We start from the raw sequence: 18,695 nt of genomic DNA on the forward strand, positions 1-18,695 counted from the left end.
TTAAAGCTTTTTCTTACTGTTGCCATTTAAAATTTTATAAACTCTGTCTTGTCCAGACCATGCGCTTGAAAGCCGTTGGGTTACAAATCTAATTTTAAATTAGGCAAAATAAACATTTTAAATCCTCTTGCGTATATACCATTTACTAAAATCAAGGTTCAGGAAGAAAAGAAGGCCAAGGAGATAAGGAAGAAAGCAAGGGAGGCGGATTGAAACGGCTTCACCAACAAGAAATGTTCTTTAATCTAGGTTGTAGTGGCTTAACCCATTCTTGGCAAAGCTATCCTGTTGCTAGGTGGCGTTATTTCGAGGTTGCATTTTTTTTTATGCGGAATGATAATCATGCTTGTATGATTTCATTCTTTTTAGACGAATAATTCCGAGATGAATTTATATGCAGTTTTAAACTGCGCTACGTTGGGTTAGAGCAGAATAATATTATATTAACTATATGTTTTACAGTGGGCGTCGCTTAATGGGATCACGTTTGTCTACGGCTATTGTAATAATATCAAACAATGAGAAAAAAACAATATTTACTAATTTAGCATAATAATAATAATAATAATAATCTGAAATGTTTCAGATTTTAAATTACGTTCAAAGGGGGCGGTTTTTTTAACGTTTTGTGTGTTACTTGTTCTTCGCAATTAAACTATAAAATTCAGTTCAACAGCAATATCGCAAAAACATTTTAAAGTGAGCATATCTGTAGAATTTCCGATGCACAGTGTCGCACGCCGGAGCAGCTACTACAGTGCTCAGACGCCTGAACAGTACAGGTCTGTATGCAAGACGACCAGCTGTCCCTTGACCCAAGGACACAGATGTGCTTGTTTAGGTTGAGCAAGAGAACATGCCACTTGGACCAGTCAACAATGGGCGTCTGTTCTCTTCACAGACGAGTACAGGCTCACATTGGAGAGTGATTCAGGTCGTCAGCTGATATAGAAGGAACAACGTACCAGATACAAAGAATCCCATATTGCGGAAAGACACAGTTACAGAGGTGGTGAATAATGGTTTGGGCTGGGATATCTCTCGGTGGTCACACTGACCTGCATGTATTCCATGGAGGAACTTTGACCCATGTGAGATTGATTGACCCTTGATTAATATGTCCCCCATATGCCGCTGTTATTCGTCCGTCCTGGATTTCTTCTGATAGACCCGAGCTCGGGTTGCTGAAGAATATCTTGAGGGTTACGGTATGGAGCGGATGGAATGGCCAGCTCAATCTCTAGACATGAATCCGTTACAGCATCTTTGGGATTACCATGGAAGACAGGCTGCTGCTTTAAGTCCTCCTCCAAGGAAGTTAAATGAGCTTCAACAAGGGTTACTCCGTGTCTGGTCGTTGCTTCCTATTTCATTGACCATTAGCTTAATTGACAGCATGGAAAGTCGCTGCCGCCTAAGTATTGCTGCTAGCGGTGGACGTATTCCTTATTAGAACCCATTTTTGCAATGTTACCACCCCATTTTTGCTCAATAAACTGTGCTATACTGTTTCTCCAAGGCTGGATTTCTCTGCCAAGATTGCAATTTTTTGTTATAATTTCTGTTTGTGTTGAACTTTAGAAACATCCTATGTCGCATTCATTAAAGAACTGTTTAGTGAACAACATGTCATCTAAATTTCGGATTTCTATGTTGCTTCATTCTCAAATTAGACACAAAAAACATGTTGTCTGTTCCTTAACGTTTGGAGAACAGTGTATATCTCAGGATAATATAGAAATATATGTAAACATTTCAAATTCTCGTGTGTAGAAAGGCTAAAATGTGATAGCATTTGAATAATATAATTAAATCTTTTCGGCATTTAAAACTGACGTTCTCATTATTCGGGAATGCGGTATAAATCATGTAATTTTAACAATGTTTTTAAAGCTATTTTTGCTTATTAAAATGATTTTCAATAAATTAACGAACGATAACCAGCTGGAGCTTCTTTTATAGGAGACATAAGTCAAATTTAACTTTTGAATTGCTTTATAAAATTATCTCCCCTCGTTTAAATTTTCAAAAGATACTTAATTATACAATCTTTTTACAAGTCTCATTATTAAAAAAATGTTTAATTATTCACAAGCTGAACTACAAATGATTTGCTTATTTTTTGGATCAATATGTGAGCTTAGAAAAGGAAGCATGACAGAGGAATAATGTAAATAACTCTGATAACACACACCTGCGGTAGGGACGAGTAGGAATTCTAAACGCGCAGCTGTGAGCACCTACCGTTATCAGATCTATCACTTCCACCTGTCGTGTTTCTAATACTTCTCAAAGTTCTCATTTTGAAGCATTAAAAGCCGATTCCCATCTCTCTTTCATGATCTACTGTGCGTCTCCAGACATGATTTAACGATAAAAGTGAGACGTGGGCTGTATTCGCAGCTGTGTTCTTGTACCATTCGTCAAAAGATTTAGCAACTAATGTGGGCGTTGGGAACAGAATTATTCTAATAATAAAAGGCAGAAGGCAAAGAATGCTGTCTTCGGTTTCATAACCTGTTATTCCAATGAATTGTTGGCCACAGTTTTCTGACATTAATGTTTGTTTTCGTTCACATTCCATTGGTTATACTTAATAATTCTGCTCTGAAAATTCTTCAAGAATCTTTCCTCCGTTAACGTTTCCATATCCAGAGGAAGGAACCCAAGGAAACATTGCAGTATTTTCTGTTTCTCATAAGATGGTGATGAATCATTTTTTATTTGAAAAATAAAATCTTCTGCAATAATACATTTCCTGAATTTTAAATGTAATCAGTTTAGCGGAGTTACACCCTCCTGTATTCTAAACATATGATCTAGTTACTACGTCAACAAGATAGGTCATTTCCAATGGCCAGACACTTAAGACTTAATACATTCGTTGGAAACGTCCAATACCGATCGGTCATTTAACTATCTCATCATCACCGAGAACAGCTGCCCAAGGTGCACCATAAAGTGCCACCGATTTTGAACCCTCTACAATGAGCAAATCCTCTCCAGTTCCGATGGAGAACATGCTAGGGGGGGGAGGAAGGGATATGAGTTCTTTTCCGACATAACTTTGATTTAATTCATCTATAAAGAATATCTTATCCTTATGACTTGCCACCTCGACATTTTCGCCTGCGGGCGCGGTACCATTGCATCCTCACTTATTTAAACTCAAAGTGATCAGCCTCCGGCCTTACAAGAGATATAGGCAAAAACTCTTATGTAGTTGGTACCTGGAAAATGAAAAGGATGATCTTAATCTTAATCTTCTGACCACCAAACCACGGAGGAAGATATAGCCTCCGTCCACTGAAACCTCTCGAGAGGCTTTGTCAGTTTTTTTTTTCTTTTTTTTCCTTGTGTGCGCGCGCCCCTCCGTGTCGCGAGACACTGTTCTTCTAAATGACACGGTTTTTGAGATTTGCTTTTGAAGAACTGTAGCTAACTGTTTCCGCTACAATATTTATTTAGCTAAATTTGGATAAATTATATTTCTAACTTTTGTTTTCATAAACTTTCATTCATTAAGATATTTTGATCATTGAAAAGACTACGTAATATTTAGACCATTCAAAAATTTTTTAAAAAATTGAAAGATTTAGATTTTAACGGTCGCGCAAAAGGGTTTTTACTCACTAGCAGAGCTAGTAGTCTACCGGTCTACTATTGCACTGAATCCTAATAAACCTCTTTTTTTTAACTTTATTCTTAAGCATCCTTTTCTTCCTTGTTATGTCGCGAATTTTAATTATTAATATGTGTTTTAAGTTATTATTATTCTAATATTTTAATTTTATTTATGTATATTTTAATCTGGAAAAAGTATTCTTAAGCCGTGGCTTTATTTAACTCGTTATTCGTGAGTAGGAATTGTAACAAAGGCGAGAGACGGTTGCGAGGAAACATATCTGGTTTATTGATTTATAGCCTTTTTAATAACAATGGAGGCAGTAGGGTGTTGTGTTGTCGCCTTTTACTAATGGCGTTTGAAACGAAAATCGTCTTCCTTTTGCTTTGTCGTAGTTTCAATTTTGTCTACTTCAAGACAGTGGGGATTGTACTAAGCTTAGGTAATTGGATTCTGGTAAAGCTTAGTTCCGCTTTACCAGAGTTACCTTTAGTTCCGCTTAGTTGGATCCACTTTGTTTCCCACGTTTTTCCTGAGTACAGATGTTGGCTCATTTTGAGATTTTTCTTGTTTTGGATTCGTCGTGGGGATGTCATTTTCTCAGTCTAGATAAAGTAAAATTCTAGCATTGGTGTGATTTTAATTTTATGATTTTTGAAAGCGTATGAACTCACAGAGGCGGAGAAACTGAGATTTCCTGGGAAGTTTACACCTTGCTAGAGTTCATTCTGATTCTGATTTTCAAGCTAAGAGAAAGAGTGCGGGGGCTTGACCCCTTGCGGGTCTTGCTCTCGCGAGCGGCATGTACCGGCGGGCTGCGGGTATGGGTTCCCGGCTTTGATCAGATATTGTTGGACATCTGAAAAGTAGGTGTTTTAAAACATTTATGACTTTAAACTTTGACTCAACTTATGGTGCCGAACAAATTAACTAAAAAATAACAGAATCAAAACAAATCTATTTCATAATATACCAAAGATCAATCGAATAAACAAGCGTATAGTGGTATTGGTTTAGTACAAGGGCGCGTTGTGAAGACCACTAGGGAAAAATCAATAACCCCAATTCAGTAAAACTCCATACTAATCAGGAACGCTAACGCTTCAACAAAATCAAGACCCAAGGAAGACACAGGTATCGAGATGCTTCTTTTAAATCCGGAACAGTCTTTATCAGGAACGCTTCAATAAAACAGGAAAAAACGCCTTGAAAGGACCCAAACTAAACTGGAAAGGCACTAGGCAGGATAAACAAGAAACCCACTGGTATCTGCATCACCCCGAGAATACCTATTAACAATTCTCGGAAAATTATAATGCAGAAACGACAATGCTATAAATTTTTGCGATCAGCTCTAGCGCCTTTTTTTAATGTAATTTCTCATCTCATCAAAGCCGGGAATCCATAGCTGGTACATGCCGTTCGCGAGAGCAAGACCCGCAAGGGGTCAAGCCCCCACTCTTTCTCTTAGCTTGAAAATCAGAATCAGAATGAATTCTAGCAAGGTGTAAACCTCCCAGGAAATCTCGGTTTCTCCGCCTCTGTGAGTTCATAGGCTTTCAAAAATCATAAAATTAAAATCACACCAATGCCAGAATTTTACTTTATCTAGACTGAGAAAATGACCCCCACGAATCCAAAACAAGAAAAATATCACAATGAGCCAACATCTGTACGCAGGAAAAACGTGGGAAACAAAGTGGACCCAACTAAGAGGAACTAAAGATAACTCTGGTAAAGCGGAACTAAGCTTTACCAGAATCCAATTACCTTAGTAAAACCCCACTGTCTTGAAGCGAAAGGAAGACGATTTTCGTTTCAAACGCCATTAGTAAAAGGCGACAACACCCTACTGCCTCCACTGTTAGTAAAAAGGCCATAAACCAATAAACCAGATGTGTTTCCTCGCAACCATCTCTCGCCTTTGTTACAATTCCTACTCACGAATAACGAGTTAAATAAAGCCTTAACAGCTTAAGAATACTTTTTCCAGATTAAAATATACATGAATACAAATAAAAACATTAGAATAATAATAACTTAAAACACATATTAATAATTAAAATTCGCGACATAACACACTTACGCCATATGCAACTGAACAGCAAAATTCCAAAAATTTTAAAAGCAGCATAGCAATATACGTTTAGAATTCCCGATGCATCGTTAAGTGTTCGCATACACTTCAGTCTTTTCTCAATTCATTTTCAGACTTTTCTCAATTTTTAGTTTTTTTCTCATGTAAGTTGTAGTGTAGTGTAAGCGGTTATCTGATCCAACTAACAGCTAGTTTGTTTGTACTACAAAGAGTAACTACTAGATTGTTTTTTATTTGTAACTATTAGTTTGTTTGTTTGTAATTTTTTACAACTAGTTTGTTTTTCTGTTGTTCGTTGTTTTGAAGGACGACAGCGGATTAGGGGACCCAGTCGCCCTATACCGGTAGTGACGAATTATTGTTCACCAGCTTTTAGTTCGGGGGCCACTGTAAAGTCATTAAGTTTTTTGAAGCAGGAGACATGAAAAATGAGCAACGTCCTCGCCTGATCTCTAACCTCGAATACGCGCCGAGTGTGCTACATTTACACTACGAAGATATACTGAAAAGAGGGATAAAATACCTTACAGTACTAGAACGAGACACTACTGGTTTATTTGTTCAGTAGAAACTACTAATTTGTTTGTTTGTAGTTTGTAACAACTAGTTTGTTTGTTATTTGTCCGTTTGCATTACAACTTTTATTGTAAGCGGTTATCTCATCCAACTAACAACTAGTTCATTTGAACTACGACGAGTAATTACTAGTTCGTTTGTTTAGTAGAAACTACTAGTTTGTAACAACTGTTTTGTTTATCACTTGTATTTTCTCGTCTACACTACAACTTATAGTGTAAGCGGTTATCTTATCCAAGTGACAACGAATTCGCTTAGATCCCAGCGAAGACGCAGATGTTTCCTCACATTTTTCTACTCCAAAATTCCTAACAGACTCTACAAGATCGCGGAGCAGCTTAGAGTGCTGTAATAGAAGAGACTTTACTTGGTTTGGCTTGGTTGAAATGTAACATGATTTCAATTAATCAGTGAAGTAAGCGATTAAGTAAGATTTCAATTAATCGATTGAAAGACTTACCAGCTACAGACAACACTTGCAAGTTTCTCATACTACATAGATGCTGCAGTCCGAAATCTCGTATCTGGGTGCACCACCTCAAGTAGAGTATTCTCAAGTTGACCATTGTCGACAGGTATCCCACTCCGATGTCCGTCACGTGGACACACCTAGAAATGAATACATTTCCTTGAGTTTTATGAAATTCTAACAGTTTAATCAACAAGATATGAAACTGTAAATGTAATCATAATCAGATCGCAAACTTCAGTATTTCTGAGATATTTTATCAGTTTTTGTATCAAAGATAGCTTTTTTTTTTTTTTTAACTTAAAGAACGTTTGATACAAAACCCATTGCAGTAGAGTTATTAGGTTGCTTCGAAGCCAAGAAACAAAAAATTCCGCTTTGCCCTGGCCAGAATTTCAACTCCGAACCTTTCGAATATGCATCCAGCGTGCTTCCAGTTACACTACGAACGCATGCGGAAAGGACGGAGAAAATACCTTGTATCAGCATTGAAAGAAAGAAATTTTGTTGGAAAAAATCAAAAGAAGGGGGAAAATGCAATTTTATCCTTAACTCTTTCGCATCGAGAGAGACCAAAAATCTGTACACCTCAAACATCTGGAACGCTCGTGCATACGAAATGCTGTAGAATGGCTTTCCTTTCCCCTATTAAGTACAATGCTATAATTATTAATGATTATTTCTCTCTTGGAGATCTTTGCGCGGTTTCACCCACTGTGTGCAATTTCCCCTTAGGATACGATTGAAAGTGCGAGCATTAATACCTAAACGTTACGCTAAGCAAAAGAGAGGGAAGTCGCTTCGAAAAAATGATTGGCGTGTCATTTAACAACTCGCGAAATCAATGAGTCAAGCACTAATGTGATGGGGCAAAGCACCTGGTAAAAGATGGACGAAGGTGTTCGGGCGACTTACCGATGTTCATAACACTGCAATTCTTCAGTGTTATGAACGAGTTCGCTGCGAAAGAATTAAAAGCTTCAGTTTAATAGCATCATAGATAATTAATGTATTGTTAAATGTTAATGTACAAATTATACCTATCGTTCGAAGCACTAAATAAACAACGTGTCACAGAAAATGTAACAAAATAATTTATCTAAATTTATAAATTTCTTTTTAAGATTGAATAAAGATGTGTATCATCGGGATGATTTAATCCGCTTGGCCTATATAAAGAGCTTAGGTCGTTAGGAGCTTAGGTAGAGGATATATAAAGAGCTTAGTTCGGATGTCATCTCGAGGGAGTAGAGTATCATAGATCTGCCTTCATCCAAAGTAAAACATTCAAATTCATTAAAAGAACCAAATGCATTTTTCTGATGAGAAATATTTACTTATAAGTTGGATAATAATTAGGGTTTTTGAAGCAAGAGACGTGAAAAATGTGCAGCGCCTTCGCTGAAACTCGAACCTTAGACCTCTCGAATACGCGTCGAGTATGCTTCCAATTACGCCACGAGGCCATGCGAGAACAAGGAAGAAAATACCTAATAAAGATATACGGTATGTCGACTATAAATATCAAAAAGATTTTTAGGCAATTACAAATATTTACATATAAATGATACGTATACTCATATTTCGAATTCTATGACATGAACAGTGTTGAAACACGGTTTTGTAGAATATCATGAAAGTATCGCTTTCATTTTTAAAACAAAAGTAATATTCCCTACTGTTGTCTGATAAACACATTTTTTCTTCATAAACTACACATTATTTAAATTTATACATTATTTCGAAGCTTTTTTTATTATCATAAAATTCAGATTTTTCTTATAGACGTAGGTAAATCTGAAAGAAATTCTGTATTAGAGATACCTAACATATAGCATTTGAAACACTCCTTTTATATACATTTAAAGCTAAAAACACTGCTAAAATAAATAACTTTCTCAAAAATTTAGCTTTCTGTTTGCGAATCAGCAATGAATGTTATAAATGAAAGGTGCTGTGCCTCGTGAATTCATATCGCTCGCGATTCTCACTCAACTTTCTTCTTAAACTGAAAAAAAAAAAAAAAAAAAAAAAAAAAAAAAAAACCCACCACCACCACCTGTAATTAGTCATTAATAAATGACTACACTAGGTTAAGTTATACGAAGATAGCAAAACACATGAGGGCTATCTACCAATGGGAAAGAATGCTTTGGTGGAGGTTTTCCGAAGGGAAACTAGCTCGTATCTTTGTCCCTCTTGTAACACCATTTATTTCTTACACGATAAGAAAATTGAGGTAACCCTCGAATAACAAGGCAACACTGTTTCATTGTAACAGGCAAATGAACGTACACAGCGGGTGAATGTACACAGCGGAGTGAAAAAAAAGCTCAGTTCTATATCTTCCGTTCTGCTGGGCCGACTGACGAAAAGTAATTTGCGTTCTTAGTGTCTCCAAAGTGCGCCTTAGTATATACTATATATACTTAGTATATAGATTTACATATATAACGTTGTTCTAACAGGGTTGGGGAGTCGGTAGAGAAAATGACCGACTCCAACGTCTGGAGTTTTAGACTCCGACTCGGCTTCAACTCCCTCATATATATATATATGAGGGATATATATCCTCATATATATATATATATATATATATATGTATTAACAAACATGTATATATATATATATATATATGTATTAACAAACATGTATATACGTAAAAAGCAAATTTAAAGTTAAAATAATTAAAAAATTGTGCAATTATTCAGTAAAAAACATTACGAGGAACCAGAGCAGGTAATAAACAAAAAAATAATTTTTTTTCAACAATAGATACAAAAAAGTTAAACGATAATATTAATAATTACTTTCTTACTGATAATTTCACTAAAAATACAATTACTTGGTTGCATACTTGTAAGCGCAATTTCTTAAAATTACTTTTAAAGTTTGTTAAACAGCATTTTACAGGGCACAATATTATCAAAGACCTTATTATTGACTTTTGCAATTTATCTCAGAAGTCTCAGAAACACGGGGTCCTTATCAGCACTGCACGTGGTTATAAGCGGTATTATTCGAAGTTCAGATTTTGAGCGTGAAGGTGCAGTTGCCCCTCGCTCCTTATTTTTAACTTCGCTAATTTTTCTTGTCCTTTGTGTTACATGTTTGATCAGATAGCCTGGCTCAGTAAAAGTAGGAGGCCAGTGTAACTCTTATTAAAAATCCGGTTATAACCACGTGCAGTGCTGATAAGGACCACGTGTTTCTGAGACTCCTTCCCCTTTTTTTTCTTCTTTCTAGGTATTTCTTTCTCCTGATGACGAGAGACCTTTAGCTGCCCTCGAAATTGGTTGAGTGTTTCAATATACTTACGCTAAATAAAAGGTTGTTTTTACCATTTTGATTGTCACATTAGCGTGTTTCTCTTTTAGTCTAAGTCCCATAGTTAATTTTTATGGTTTCAGCCTACAAGGTCACACCAACGGTTCAGGGATAAAGAAGTCTTTCGCCGGGAGTCGGAATGTACACACTTTTGTTATGTACGAGTGGAGAACTCCCCCCCTCGGGGTTCAGCGGAGTTAACGACACCGTGAGTTAGTAAAATTTTTGGCAGCGAGAAAGGAAGGTGGTTTTCTCAGAAGAGCCGGGACCTTCCTGCTGGGGCTATGGGCATTTCGGCCCGCTAGAACTATGACTCCTCGTGTATGCTGTTGTTTCCTGTTTAACAATTTTCCGAAATTACGGGACTGAATGCAACAAAGTTCCACATCGTTATAAATCGTTAATGTTCCACATCGTTTATGTTTTTGTAATTAAAATTCGTATTATTCCTAGAACTTGAGTTAGAAGTTCATTTCAACCCTGGAACACAACAGGTGTTCTGTGTAGCGGATTCGGCCACTACACCACAAGGGATAACCTGAGGACATACAGGAAATTTGAAAGACTATTTTTATAGCTTTCTTCACTATTCTTTTCCTACGCCATGATCACTGGGAAGCCTGATTTCTTAAATTTACAGAGAAAAGAATTAATAAAGAAGCAAAGTCATTTCCCCCCTCTGCACAGATTAGAGCCAACTAGTCTGTTTCGTAAATAAATCGGTCCAAACCGCACATGCGTATTTGTTTTTATGGATCGCGGTCAGACAATATGTAAACATTCTGAAAGTTCGCTTTTTGTAAAAAAAAGAAAGGGTGTGGAATTTTTAAATGAGACAAACGTATTGGCCTAAAATATTAACTATACGCCAAGTCTTCTTCTTTCACAGTATTTCTGGATTATTTGTCGAAAAAAATAAACCACTTTCCAATAAAATCTATCTTGTTAACTCTATTCTTAAAGAAGTTCTACTTTAATATGTAAATTATCTAATACAAGAAAAAAACCGGATCCTACATCTGAATATTGCGTGGAGACACCCGCATACTCAGAAAGCACCAACATCGATTTTCTGTTGCCAAGAGATACCCCGATCGATATAGAATAGAAGGGGTTGACACAGCGCAGGCATCGGAATCGGCGCCCCTGCGTCTGCCAGCGGCATTTCTGTGAGCCGTTCCTTTTCCAGAAATAATTCAAGAGGAAAATAAATATTTAATCTCAAGTTCGCCTGATTCAAGGAAATAAGATCGGCCGCCGAGATAGTGAAAATATTTCTGGCAACAGATTTAATTCAAGTGTGCCATTTAACAGGTTAGCTTTATCTCCACAAATATTGGCTAAGATTGTTTAGTACAGGAATCTAAAACGCAAAATGCACGCGGGCCAAATGCACGATCTGAAAGTAGATGAATGGCCCCAATTAAAAGGAAAAAAAAAGAAAAAAAAACGGAAAAGAAAAGAAAAAAGTTAACAAAACAAAATTACTTAAAAAAACTTAAAAAATGTTTTCAAAATTTCTTAGTACATGTATGTCAAAACATACATATAAAAAAGGCGGAAAAAAAAACCTGAAATTTTTACTTATATTTTGCTGAAATCTAGAAGTGGGTATGTTAAAAAAACTCCTGTTGGTCACAGTGTGTAATTTAAGCATGTATTGCGCATAACTCATGTATTGATCATAACTCATAAACAAGTAGCCATAGAATGCTGAAATTTTGTATATGGGACTGCTATAACATCTAGTTGTGCACCTCTCTTTTTCTCTGCAACCGGCCGCACAAAATATATATATATATATATATATATATATATAAATTTCTTTCTTTATATATATATATAACTCAAAATGTATATATGTGATGTACCAGCTTTTGTCCGGAATAAATAGAATGGTGAAGAATCATAAATGTAGTCGTAGCTTAAGTAATCAGACGATAAGTTTAAAAAACAGGATCTATTATTTATTATTCAGGAGAAAATAGTAGTTACAAAAATCAGATATCCGGAGTAAATAAAAGAATTACTAATAACTTTTTGTATGAAGTTTACTGCATCGTGACAGTTAAGAAAAACCCCCGATATTCCTTTTTCGAGTCTTTTTATAGCCTCTGGAAAGGCGGAGCTTCCAAGAAATGACGTCAGCCTCGTCAGCCAATCCAGTTCGCTTGAAATATTTCCAGAACATTCTAAAACTGTACTTGTAGAAAAAGCGGGGAAAACAACTTGACTACGAAGCTGTTAATTTAATTCCACGTACTTTCAAATAAGAGAACGTCGCCATTAAAAATGAAAAGAACATACAGTTAGAATTTTAAGTGTATTGTTGATTATGGAATTTTATTATTACATATATATAAAGAAAGAAATTTAGAACCAATTTTTCACAAAGACGAAAAATTGAGATTCAAATAAATAAATTTAAAAAAATCTTTAAATGTAGAATTAGAGTTCTGAAAAATGTTAAAAGAAAAAGAAAAATAAGCCAATACAAGAAAAGCAAAAATAAATGATGCAAAAAAAGAACTCGAAAGAAGAGGAGTCCTATCAACTCTAATATAACGACTTCAGGAGGACGATACGTCAAAACTAGTCACAATGCCTCTTCCATAAGAAAATCCTTGCTTTTCTATATCCAGAACTAGTTGATGAAACATTCCAATATATTTTTTAAACTTAATAGTTTACCCGAAAACTCTCATCTTCCCTGAAGCAAAGAAAAATACAAAGTAAAACCATTAATAAAGATTTTCCCTATTAAAATGAACTATTTCCAAAAGTGGAAACTTACCCATTATACGTAAAATAATAATAATAATAATAAAAATTTAAATTGAAAATAAACTGAAAATTTTAATGTGAAAATAAACAATATATATATTTTTGTGTGAATACGCGTTCGTAACAGATTGAATGCACACAGGTCCGCTAATAGTTTAATAAAATTTATTTCATCAATAACAACACCTCGCAGTTCTTGAACTTTCCACAAAAGCTGTCGTACAACTCCTCACAATGTCACAGAGAACAATCCGTAGTTACACTTCAAACTACTAAGAACGTTAAACACAACGCAATGCAAAGGGCATGTAAAGAGCAAAGCTAACAGATAGGTATCTCAGTACTCGGCACTCACGCTGAATTATCAACTAACAACAACTGAGGAATTAATGCTCTTGTCGGTCTTACATAATTTCCTTTCGGCCACCAAGAGATTTCTAGTATTTTTTGCTTCTCGACATTACTGAAAGGCATACGGCGGCCGGATACGGTTGGAGTTACTTATAAAATCAATTACATTTATTCAATTACGGTACCTATTACGATGATGTACAAGCTGGACTAAAGTTTCGCCAAAGGTTGTCAGTTTGGCGAAAATATCAATCGCCAAGTCGTCAAAAGCATCTCCAGATTGGCGATATCTCGCCAAATTGGCGAAATAGCCAATTACTCAATGTTAAATAGATTTGTCCCGTATACTTACTTTTCCGACACAGCATCAATTTTCTCAGCTTTTCATATTACATTATACAGAAAAATACGATTTCACACGTAACTTCACTTAAATTAGCTATCTGTTTGCAAAATTCGTAACAATACATTCGCACTCTGTTACCTGGCTCGGTGAGCTCAGACTTTTACTCTTAAATACTGGTAAACTGTGCATTTTGATTTAAGTGATTGAATTATATTGTCCTTGTGTTCCGGTTAAGATTTTCTTGCTTTTATTTAATATGTATGCAATAGCTGTAGAATTATCAACAATTTATAAACAGCACTAGCCTACCGACGCCGCTATTTGTGTAACTCTTAGTAGACTAGTAATTTAAGTCAGTTGCTGAAGCAAATTTAATTTTTTTTTTTTGCCCAGTGGGACTAGAAAATAACTTTCAATTTTATCTTCCTATTTCTTGGCCGAATTGCTTCTTTTGGCGTAGAAACTTTAACTGTAAAAAACATTTTTTAACTATTTTTAACTGTATTTGGTGTTTTAGGTTTTTGTATATTTTAGAATTTTTAATGAAGATGCTTTGAGTATTTATATTATTTTGCCTTGCCGCGAAGTGAGGCCTGAATTGGTTGAATGAGAAATGTATTTCTAATGAAATTCGAAGAAATAAATTTAAATGAAGTGCAGAAAATATGTTTATGCCGTACTAGAAAGTCATGTAATGTCCACATCAGATATTTTAATTCATAAAAAGAATGCTGCAGATGTTCATAAAAATTATCATGCGGGCGTATAAATTAAATTTATTAAAACTGTATCCATTAGATAGTTTAATAAAGTAAAATTTAACTTTACGTGATTGCCGAGACTGTCGGTCAATTTATATAGTAAACAGCGGTAAATTATGAAGAAAAGAGTTTATTCTGTTTGAAATGCTGAGTTTGTTAAGCAGTTTCAGAGTGATTAAATTCGAAAAATGAATCACGTATCTTATACTTTTCTAAAAGAAGTAATAGCAATAAGAATGCTTAATTGTGCACATTTGACGCGTAGTGTGTTAGCTTAGGTACGCAATTTCACTTTTATGCGTCCTAATTGTGTCTGACTCAGAGCTTAGGATTCGTCAGCGTTTGAGTCGTCTGTGTTTGAAATTATCCAGTTACGGATATTTCAGCTGTAATTTTATTTTTCTCTTTATCACTACAACATCCATTTTATAAGCTCCGTGACATGCAACTATGATTCACAAAAACATCTGTTGTCTGTCACGATTTGCGAATTTTATGAGACATAAAACTCGTGTGGAAGTGAGTGTAGATCTTGGCAGTGTTAGATCATCACAGTTTCTTTCTTTCAGTTATCTTTCAGAATCTTCTTCTTACATTCCTGTGAACGCAGATCTCGTGAGTACGTTCGCTTTTTTACCTCTAGCATTCTTCTGTCTCTTGATGCGTTTTCTACCTCAAATCACATCATTTGTACGTTTTTAATTGCGAAAGATTAAATTATAGTTGTAAGAAGGACTTCTGTATTTACCATTTCTCGAGAAAAATCAATTTCTTTTGTTATTCTTAGAACTCCTTCATGATGTCACGTGGGTCACATATAGTTGTCGCAAATGGATGTTTAAATGAAATATAATTAAAAGTACTTTTATACAGTAATTTTTTTGTTTCAAATAGATATGATAATTAACGTTCTAAAAGGATAAAAATAATGTATCATATAGTTTAATGGGAATAAAAGATTAAATAATTCTATTTAATAGAATTAATCTAGAATTTTATATCGCAGATAATAAAAACGTGGGACGTCTTTGACAAATTAAAAATGATCATGGTTTATACATTTGGCGACACATGAAGCGATTTCGTTATTTAGAAGCTCTGCGCTTTTATTATTCGCAATAAAAAATGTAGACGAATTCTATTAATTTAAAATAAATAAATATTTCTATAAATTTTTATTTCATCCATTATGCCCATTAAATTACATGGTTAATTATTTTTCTCCTTTTACTGCACTAATTATCATATTCATTTTAAATAAAAACTTATCGTATGTAAACCTTCTTTCAATTGTATCTTATTTTCTATTTTTTAATTTCAGTTATACATAATCAATGACCAAATGTTTGGTCACAATGAAAACACGGGCATTAAATTATAAGAAAGTTATGAAATGAAGAAGAATAACCGAACGAAAATTATTTAGAGAATGAAAAAAATCGCTGTGAATATTCAGTTTCGAAAATTGGATATAATAGTAGTGTTACACCAATTATTTTACTTGAAATTAAAATGAAAAAATCTGACGTGGGCACCACAGGATTTCCTTTTATGGCCTATTAAATGATACACATATTTTGCTGCATTTCACTCAAACTTATTTCCTCGAATTTCATTAGAGATGTAATTTCTCATTGAGTTAACTCAGTTTTCACTTCGCGCAAGGCAAAAATACGTAAGTACTCAAAACGACTTCATTAAAAGTTGTAAAATACAAATAACGTAAAACGCTAAATACAGTTAAAACAGTAAAAAAAGAAATGTAATTAAAATTATAGTTTCTACGCAAAAACAAGCAATTCGGCCAACGGGAAAGAAGGCAGATTTTTCAGTGCACAAAACTGAAAATTTACTTCTGGTCCCACTCGGCAAAAAGAGACAGAAGGGGCAGAAACTGATTTAATTCACTTTTCTACTGAGTTTCAAATGTAAACAAATGACGCTCATTACGCTTAGCTCCCAACTTTTGAATTGTTGATAATTCTACTACTATTGCATGCTGATTAAATAAAGGCACGAAAACCTTAGCCGGAACATAAAAACCGCATAATTCAATCACTTTTAAAGCAAAAAATGCACAATTTACCAATATATATGAATAAAAAACTAAGCTCACGCAGACACGTAACATAGTGGTATATTTACATACGACTGGTGCAGCCCATTGGGACCAACGAAAAAGGGAGATGCACAACTACAGGTTATAGCAATCCCATATATAAATTTCCAACGTTAACTTATTTCCTCGAATTTCATTAGAGATACATTTCTAATTCAATCAAATTCAGTTCTCAATTCGAGGCAACGAAAAATACGTAAAAACTGAATCATCATTAAAAACTGTAAATGCATAAAAACCTAAAACACAAAAATCCGTTGAAAACAAGTTAAAAAACAACTCTTACAATTATAATTAGAGTTGCTATACTAACACAAGCAACTCGGCCAGCGAGCAGGAAGCCAAAATTTTTGGTGCACAAAACTGAAAGTTAACTTTTGGTCACACTGGGCAAAAAGACACTGGAGACTGGAGATCATCAGTTAAGCCAGCTGTACCGCAGTTACGACTTTTCAGCTTTATTGCTTAACTGATGGAACCATCTACCATCCGCTACATTTATTAGGCAAAAAGACAACTGAAGTTTGTGCACCACCTGACTTAATTCACTATTCTATTAAAAGTTCCAAATGTAAAACAACTGTGAGGTTAGGCTTAGCGCCACCTAAACATTTAAAATGTTGATACTTTTTTCAAAGATTGCAAGCAGATTAACTAAAGGCATAAAAACCTTAACCGGAATGAAAGAACAACAAAATTCAATCACTTTTAAAGATATATATATATATATATATATATATATATGAATATATATATATATATATATGAATGAAGGAAGAATAATATTTAAAGTCGAAGTTCTGCTGACTTCGTTAGAGAGCCAGAGATTCTGACTAGCGCACATTCGCCTTTCGGCTACACTCTCTGTAAGCTATTCCTACGCTCGGCTATATTTCAAGCCCTTGATAGCTTTGCCGTTTAATTAGCGCTTAAGGGGCCAACTCCTGTTGAATTTTGATAGCTTCAGCTATATCTTTTTAGTTAAGTTTTACTTCTCGGTATTCTTGAGTTCAAGCCTAAGTGGAGGCTTTTCTGTACGTCCCGAGAAAGGGCCAACTGTGAACTTTATTTTGAGCAATAAAGGGTAATTAATCCTTCTCAAGTCTACGTTTCTGTTTGCTGAACTAAGGCGATTATTCGCTTACCAGTTCTCAAGGTTCCCCACATTTAGCTGTAAATTCTAGTTTGGAACATTACAGTATAGTAAACAATATTTCTTTCAGGAAAATAGAGTAGAATATTATAAACAACATTTCTTTCAGTAAGGTATAGTGCAGTAAACAAAAGTTCTTTCAAAATACATTACAGTGTATTTTTCATACAGGAAAATACAGTACAGTGTATGTATACAACATTTCTTTAAGGAAGATTGAGTATGAATTCATACATAATTATAACTATTTCCCCCTCCTTTCCCCATACCTTCGTGTCGTAATGGGAAGCATACTCGACGCGTCCAATTTGAGAGGTCCCGACGGGGCCATTGCACATTTTTCACGCCTCCTGCATTTATATATATATATATATATATATAAAAAATAAAATTAAAAAAAAAATAAAAAAAATTTAAAAAAAAAAAACCCTTTTTATAGTTAACAACATTTTTATTACAGCAAGATAGTAATGTAATGGCACCTTGTAATGATAAGTTTAATTCATTTAATTTATAAAAGATGTCAGCTATGTATGCAACCTTTTGCAGCCAAAGAGTATGAAATATACAATAGGAACAAATGAAATGGACGATCAGTAAAAAATGCTTAAACTTCAAACTTTAATTCAGACAAGCGTGTCAAAACTTTGCCAAGGGAAAGCCGTCTGACTTTTGTGCGAAGCAATTGAGAAGTGTGAAGTTCCAAAGTTCCCACAAAATGCAGGGAATAAACGGTAATCTGTAGCGCACGATTTCATAAAATTTGATATTTTTACAGCATCACTTAAAGCAGTAGATAACTCTGAAGAAATACACCTACATGGTCAATGCTTGCCTTTTATGAATACAGTAATAAGTCTATTTAATTTTCTCTTTGATCTTCTCTATACGCGCCACAAGACCAGACAGTTTTCCTGAGATTGATTTTGCTCAACTATGCACACATCCACACAATAGCACCATTTTATTGCATTTTTGTTTTCAAAATAACTATTGACCATATCAAAAATTGCTTCTCCATTTATATAGGTTTTCAAAGGTTTTGACAAAGATGCATCTTCTTGAGTGGAATTCTTAAAAATATAT

At 34.7% G+C, this 18,695-nt stretch overlaps 2 protein-coding genes across 6 annotated transcripts in view; one reads left to right on the forward strand and one right to left on the reverse strand.

Annotated features, from left to right (window-relative positions):
• LOC118196057 (uncharacterized) overlaps window positions 1–18,695 on the forward strand; it is a 143,286-nt gene that overhangs the window by 45,477 nt on the left and 79,114 nt on the right. Inside the window, exon 1 of one of the 5 annotated variants that reach the window (XM_085821538.1) lies at window positions 14,810–14,956. The exons of 2 other annotated variants lie outside the window; for them this stretch is intronic. The gene's annotated coding sequence lies outside the window, so the exon portion shown is untranslated. Of the gene's footprint in view, window positions 1–14,809; window positions 14,957–18,695 lie in introns of those variants that run through there. 2 more of the 5 variants (XM_085821540.1, XM_085821541.1) reach the window with 2 other exon arrangements.
• LOC118186052 (uncharacterized) overlaps window positions 1–18,695 on the reverse strand; it is an 81,545-nt gene that overhangs the window by 38,503 nt on the left and 24,347 nt on the right. The window contains exon 4 of the mRNA XM_035356043.2: window positions 6,760–6,908. Coding sequence (XP_035211934.1) covers window positions 6,760–6,908 — 149 coding nt within the window. The remainder of the gene's footprint in view (window positions 1–6,759; window positions 6,909–18,695) is intronic.

Source organism: Stegodyphus dumicola, chromosome 8, assembly GCF_044657685.1.
Source record: "Stegodyphus dumicola isolate Sdum_Otavi_A_Nest chromosome 8, ASM4465768v1".
Taxonomy (NCBI): Eukaryota; Metazoa; Arthropoda; class Arachnida; order Araneae; family Eresidae; genus Stegodyphus; species Stegodyphus dumicola.